Source organism: Vespa velutina, chromosome 2 (assembly GCF_912470025.1).
Source record: "Vespa velutina chromosome 2, iVesVel2.1, whole genome shotgun sequence".
NCBI lineage: Eukaryota > Metazoa > Arthropoda > Insecta > Hymenoptera > Vespidae > Vespa > Vespa velutina.
In genome coordinates this window covers 13,372,547-13,380,046 of record NC_062189.1, presented here as the reverse complement: position 1 = coordinate 13,380,046, position 7,500 = coordinate 13,372,547, and the positions used below count along the sequence as shown (strand labels likewise).

Genomic DNA, 7,500 nt, shown 5'->3' with positions numbered 1-7,500 from the left:
AGGATTAAAAAAATAAAAAAAAAAAAAAAAAAAAAAAAAAAAATATATAAAAAAAAATATAAAAAAAGATAAGGAAAAATAAAAATAAAATTTATAAAGGCAAACGTGATAAAAAAGAAACGAAATTATTAGTAGATAATAAATTCTATTATTATTATATTTTATTTGTTATAATTACATTCTATTGTTATTAATTATTAAATATATATATATATATATATATATATATATATATATATATATATATATATACATATACACACACAATTTTCCCCGGTTTATTATTATTCATTATTATTTCTTTATTTTTATTACTAATCGTTATATTTATTTGTTTCTTTCTTTCTTTCTCTTTTTTTTTTTTTTCTTTCTTACTTTTTCTTTACTTATTTCTTTATCTTATTTATTCTCAACGTATATAATTTTAGAAGGAACCAGGTAGAAGAAAGGAAACGTTTGATATGCGAGGCAGAGCGAGAAAGGCGGGAGGCTATCCTCCGAAAAAATCAGGAGAGGGAGGCACGCATCGAGGCAAAAAAGAAGAATGAAAGATCGCACATCGTTTTTGCGTTCGGCAGTTCGACACCGCGAATGTTGGAGCCAGCCGATACCGGTGGTTCGACTTTCTGGGGTACACGCAGAGCTACTTCGACGACCAACGTCATGATGTTTTCAGCGGCTCAGCCTTTGACCAGGAGATCCTCCGAGAGGGAACTCGATGGCAGCAAGAAAAGAGCTACTTCCGCCGGTGGACTCGACAGAAAGCCCGGCGAAGGTAAGCCACTATTTTTTGCGCACGCATTTATTATATATATATATATATATATATATATATATATATATACATACACATAAATATATATTTACACATATATTATATAATAATCAATCTTCTTTGTATACGTTTTTCTACGTTGTTTATAAAAATTCGATATTGTGCTCGACAATATACAGATTGTCCTCAATATCGTCTTACGATCAAAATATACAAATCAAGTTAAACTTATTTCATAATTTCGATTTATTATTATTGTTTAAAAGGAATCGTCGTTGCCCTTCGAAAACATTGTAATAAGATTTTAAGGATAATCCCATGTATTATCTTAGATGAATAATTTTTTATTGTATACGTCGCGCGATGTTGTGTGTTTTTTCTTTTTCTTTTTCTTTTTCTTTTCTTTTTTTTTTGTCTGTTTGCTTATATCGTTCTTACGAGAAAGCGAGTAAAAGCGTACTAGATCGTTTGTGATATCATTTAGAAAGATAGAAAGTCAAAGTGATTTGATTAGAAGAGAAGTTCGTTGTACCCGTAGCATTGGCGACGCGTTCGCGAAATATAAGCGTGATGATAAACAAGAAATCTCTCTCGGATCGAAGCATTTAGTTTTGATAGTGAAATAATTACTATTATATATATATATATATATATATACATACACACATACGAGCTATTTAATGTTTTATTGCAAGAATGTTGTCTCTGTGCTTTTAGTTCTAGACAAGTGTTACTCGAATCGTTTTTAATCTGATAGATCCAGCGGCTTATTTCTATGAATAAAATTGTCAATTCTTTTTTCTTTTTTCTTTTTTTTTTTCTTTTTTTTTTTTTTTTTGCGTGTGTCTGTAAGTTTCATTAAAAATTTTACTATCATTATCGGTCGCTGGATCTTTCGAAAAACCACAAATGTCGCATAGTTTGTCGTTGCTTCAATTACTCGTCGTCGTTCGCTTTGTAGAACTTTCTATCGTTTCCTTTTATTTATATTAGAAATTCCACATACGATCCTGCATCGCGTTACGCATGTACTTACACGCACCAAACTATTTTATATGACACCAAGTTATGATAACGATTTGTTCGAATATTATCATATATATCATTATTCATTAATCTTGTCATATTTTTTCAATGATATTTGAAATATATACAGACATTATTAGAAAAATTTTTGATAATTTAATCGACAACGAACGATATCACTATCAATCATAAATGTAAGAATCCGTTGGATGAATTCGATCATCTTATCGATCGCTTTTAATCGCATTGATCGCTTAGATTAGAATATTCTTGTTTCTTTTTTTTTTTTTTTTTTTCTTTCTTTCTTTTATATCATTTATCTAAAAGATTAGAATATTTTTTTTTCTTTTTTATGAATGAACTTAGACTATTGTATTAGCGGATTGGAAACAATATTGTACATGTATACTGATTTTCTAATTTTTCCAAAATTTTATCTTTTTTTCCCACTTTTACTTACGTTGTAATCGTAATTAGAAAGTTAGAAGAAAAGAGATAATATAAAGAAGGTTATATTTAACGATTAGTTTTAAGTTGAAAGTTTTGAAGATAGTTTCTCACGATCACGATTTAGTTTCATGTAAATGTATGAATATACATAGATATATAGTACAAGAGGTAATTCATAGAGAGAAGTTACCTCTCGTGTACGATGAATACCGTGTTCGTTCGCGTGAACCCTCGATAAAAGAACGATTAGTTCCGCGTTGTTTTAAAGATACCATTCGCGTTCCTTTCCTTCGTACAAGTATCGTATTCATCGAACACCGAGGTTAAAGATTAGAAAATAATAGGATGAACCATGAAGAAAAATTCGATATTAGATATCTCAGTATCCTACTTACATATTCACGATATATATAATACATGTAATATATATATATATATATATATATATATATATACATACTTACATACATACATATATAACTGTAGACGTTTTTACGATACTCATTTTCAGGTTGTACATATGCGTATTTTCATAATTAGTCTTTTTTGTTTTTTACGTATAATAGATAATCACGGATATAGTGAAAAAATCGTTGGTATGAATTTAAAGTAGATATCTTCAGATTTTTTTTTTTTTTTTTTTTTTTTTTTTTTTTTTTTTTTTTTTTTTTTCGCTATAAAAAAGCGCTCGGCTATACAAATAACTGGGCCAGACTATAATACTTTTCTAAGCAAAAATAGAAGGAAGGAAGGAAGGAAGGTAGGGAGAAGAAAAAAAAGTATTGTGCACGGTTTACCAAGAGAGAACTAACTTGTTACGATCTTTATTTTTCCTGCAAATACAACGATGCACCTGCGAGCAAGTGCAATTGCACTTTTTCTTTCGCACAACTCGGACGTATTATATTCGTTATATCAGCTAAATTTTCTCCTTTCCGTTATTTTGCGTTATATTATTTAGAAAAAAAAAAAAAAAAGAAAAACAAAGAAAAAGAAAAAATAGAAACAAAATAAATCCATGAATTCGTGAGAAGAAGATGATGTCGCAATAAACGAATTAACGTAAACGAATAATGTAAAATATTATTTATTTTTTATTTGCCAATTTAAAAGAGCTCTTATAGTTTGACTAAGTTAGTTAAAATAACCACTTTATAACGTTTAGTTTCCTCCAAAATTTGTTTGTTATACACGCCTAAACTAAGAGATTCCTAGGTCAAAGTTTAGACGTATATACATATATATATATATATAAGCATCGTAACGCGGAACGGGTCTGACTTAGTAATTGTTCCGTGAACGTTTTCACAGCCCAGGGACGTACTAGCATTTTAAAGAGATTTATGTTAACGGATAACCGTCGACGGGACTTTAACGGACAGAAAGAGTATAATTTATGATAGCAAAAGCTTTAGCAATCTATCTCCTTTGCTAACTGCCGTATCTGTACACTTATCGTCTTCATTGGTGATGGTTCTTACGATCTGACCGACGTATTAAACGTAATACATCATTTCTATATATAACAAATTCAATATATAGATAGATGTATGTATAACGTTTAAAAATCGCACTGTATATCTAATCTGAGCTATGTTATGTTATCAACAAATGTCACTATAAGTAAATATTTTACTTTTCTCGCTACTACTATTACAACTATTGCTATACTGCTATTACTGTTACACTACTATTACTACTCTAATACTATTCTATTACTACTCTATTACTGCTACAACTACTACTGCTACTACTACTACTACTACTACTATTACTACTACCACTATTACTACTACTACTACTACTACTACTACTACTACTACTACTACTACTACTACTACTACTACTACTACTACTACTACTACTACTACTACTACTACTACTACTACTACTACTACTACTACTACTACTACTACTACTACTACTACTACTACTATTAGCATTCTTCGCGAGAGTCGTTCGAAGTGAAGCTAATGTTCCAGAGTTGGATGGTTTGTTTGCAGATATGAGAATGTCCTCGTCCATGTACGAGGTGTTCAATTGGAATTCTAGCCCCGATCCTCCCTTAACCCCTGGCAAACATAAGAGAGCCAGCCTCTCTCTGCCTCCTACTACAGACATCTTTGCCATCGATGATAAGTCTGATAGCGATACTAGGCGTCCGATGATTCAGCGGGCTGTCAGTGGTGAGTCCCGAAGCCGGAAGTCTGCGACACGGGAATACTCTCTTTCTCTTTCTTTCACGCTCTCTATCTCTTTATTTAACTATCTATCTATCTTTATTTCTATCTCTTTCTGTTGTGTCGCTAATTGATTTGTCGGTCATTGTCTGTTCACCTATTAACACTCGCTCGTTCAATTGTCTCCCGCAGTTATTGTTCGTACAAATACGTACGTACACTCCCAGCATGTTCGTTTTATTATTACCTGCAAACATCACACAGTACACAGAAACACACACGCGCGCATACACACACATACACACACACAACACAGAGAGAGAACACAGGCACATACATGCATACAATGTATACGCTATTGTGTTTTATTTATTTATTTTTTATTTCTTATTTATTTATTTCTTTTTCCTATTATTTATACATGGAATGAGAATGCATACTTTTTTTAATCAATGTAGTATCATAGAATTTTACATATACACACATACAAAACCATCGAATACTCACAAACGATAGTGATACTGTTCGATGAAGAAGATGTAAATAGGCGTTGAGTAGAAAATATATAAGCCCGAAGAAAATGAGAGGAGTAGTCATATTAAATATTTCGATCATCTGTTCTCCTTATTTTTCATTTGCACATTAAATCATCACAACAACAACAACAGCAGCAACAACGACGACGATGATGATGACGACGATCGCAATATTTTTTTTATTTTTAGGAAACTTTTGATTTATCACTATGAGTTAAATAGTTAGATCAGATATTATATTCGTTTAGAAATCGTCTCCATGTTGCTAACCACGTTCGTGGTATAGCAAATTCCGTCGTCGGTGGGATTGATCGTTCGCTTTGGTATTGCTTGCTGCTTTCCTCTCTTTGCCTTGCACGCATGGCTTTCGATTGCACCACGGACAACGGCTGACGTTAGAATAATAAAATCGCTTGGACGGAGAGTCGCGCTAGCGAAGTATCGATTAATGTGTGGGATGTACGCCGCGCGCTAGCCGACGACGACGATGACGACGACTACGACGACTACGACGACTACGACAACGATGACTATGTGGCGACGACTACATCGACAACGACGACGACGATGACGACGACAGAGACTTTCTTTCGTACGTGTGTGAACACAACACGTAGTAGTCGCTTATATTGCCTGTCGCGAGAAGGATATCGCGCGAGCGTTGGAGAGAGAAAAAGGCCGAAGAATCGTGGCATGATAAGAAGTTGTATATCTGTGTGAGTGCAAGAAGCACTGTGTCGTGTTTCTGTATAATTTTTCCTTTCTTTTTTTTTTCTTTTTTTTTTCCTTTTTTTTTTTTTTTTTTTTTATTCCTTTTTAAATATTTTTTTTTTTTTCCTTTTTTTTCTTCTTTTTTTTTGTCAATTTACCTTCGTATATCGCACGGACGAAGGAATGACAAAAAAAAAAGAACAAAAAAAGAACAAAAACACGAAAAAGAAGAAGAAAAACGAAGGAAAAAAAGAGAAGGAAAAGAAAGAAAGGAAGGAATTTAAAAAATAAGACTGTGTGTGTGTGTGTATCGTCGTATTCAGGGTGTGTTGTCGTCGTTACAGCAGACCTTGAAGAGAAGGAATCAATCGATAATCCTCTCTCTCTTTTCTCTCTCTCTCTCTCTCTCTCTCTCTCTCTCTCTCTCTTTCTCTTTCTCTTTCTCTCCTCCTCGGATTTTACTTATTCCTGAAGGGCGATGCGGCGATTGCCGGATTTGAAATCTTAATTAGATATTAAATTACTCATCGTCGTATTTTCAGGTGAGGATAGTGACGGAACCCCAGGAACACCCAGTTCGGTTTATCTTCGAGTGAACAGGAGACGTACAGACCTGATGCCGACGATACCGTCCCCCCGTGATGGACCACCGACGTCCGGACGTAGCTCATCGGCCAAGGCCTTCGCACGTTCTCCAGGTAGGACTTACTCGATGTCGAGACTGGACCAGCTATCTCAGCCTAGGAAACGTCCGACAGAGCTTAGTACATTGACGGAACAGCAAAGTCAGCCTCTCAGTGGTTCTAGCATGAGTCGCAGCATGTCGCATTTGGCTGCTGCCTCAGGAAGCAAGAGCCTTAAGCGCTCGGATAATTCTCGTAGCATGGGTACATTGCCGGGTGCAGTTCCGATGCCGAGACCTACCAGGGCTGAAAGATTGCGTCGAAAGGCTCGTGAGCTTCACAGTCAACAGCAGCAAGGTAATCACGTCCACGTGCACTCAACTCCCGAATTCTATTATCGATTTAATAATTTATTAATTATAATTATATCGACGACATTTTTTACGCGAAAAGACATCTCTTTTTTCTCTCTCTTTTCCTCTCTCTCTCTCTCTCTCTCTCTCTCTCTCTCTCTCTCTATCTCTCTCTCTCCCCTTCTTTTCTTTTATCTTTCCTTTTTTTTTGTTTTATCTCCCTTTTTTATTTCCTTCTTCCTTTCTCCACCACCCCCCACCCCCTTCTCTCCTTATAGAAAATTTCATGATCGGGAGTTGAGTGCGCGCTTGCATGTATGAAATATGGAGCCGTTGTAAATCAATGAACAATGATCGAACGATTGCCCTGCATTCTCCTCTATTATGCTGTTTCTTGCTCTCTTTCTCTCTCTCTCTCTCTCTCTCTCTCTCTCTCTCTCTCTTTCTCTTCCCTTTCTCTTTCTCTTTTTCTCTTTTTCTCTTTGTCTATCTATCTATTTATCTAATGATCTTAACTTTGACACGCTCTAATAGACGGTCTTTATTTAATTGCTACATAAACTTACTACTTTTCTGTCATTTATTAAATGGATCTAGTTAATGTAAAAAAAAAAAAATAATAATAATAATAATAATAATAATAATAATAAGAAGCACGCAATAACACAATGCTTGTGCACTATTTGTTCGAATATTGATTGACATAGCGCTCCTATCAAGGCACCAAAGTTCTCTCGTCAGCTTTTTCAATATCAACGTGGTGAAGGTACGCTCTAATTCACATTTGGTAAGCTAAAAACATCTTTTATATTTCAAATACTAAATCTATCTAAGCTCTGTCTTTTC

General features: G+C 34.1%; 1 protein-coding gene across 22 annotated transcripts in view; it reads left to right on the top strand.

The window, feature by feature from the left end:
• Positions 1-7,500, top strand: part of LOC124957755 (MAP7 domain-containing protein 2-like) — a 97,319-nt gene that overhangs the window by 76,538 nt on the left and 13,281 nt on the right. For 18 of the 22 annotated variants that reach the window (XR_007103725.1, XM_047515040.1, XM_047515037.1 and 15 more), the window contains 3 exons: positions 429-775; positions 4,255-4,437; positions 6,221-6,658. Coding sequence is in view for 21 of the 22 variants with exons in the window: in XM_047515040.1 (XP_047370996.1) it covers positions 429-775; positions 4,255-4,437; positions 6,221-6,658 (968 nt within the window). In the remaining variant the exon portion in view is untranslated. The remainder of the gene's footprint in view (positions 1-428; positions 776-4,254; positions 4,438-6,220; positions 6,659-7,500) is intronic. The other 4 variants (XM_047515032.1, XM_047515025.1, XM_047515024.1 and 1 more) reach the window with 3 other exon arrangements.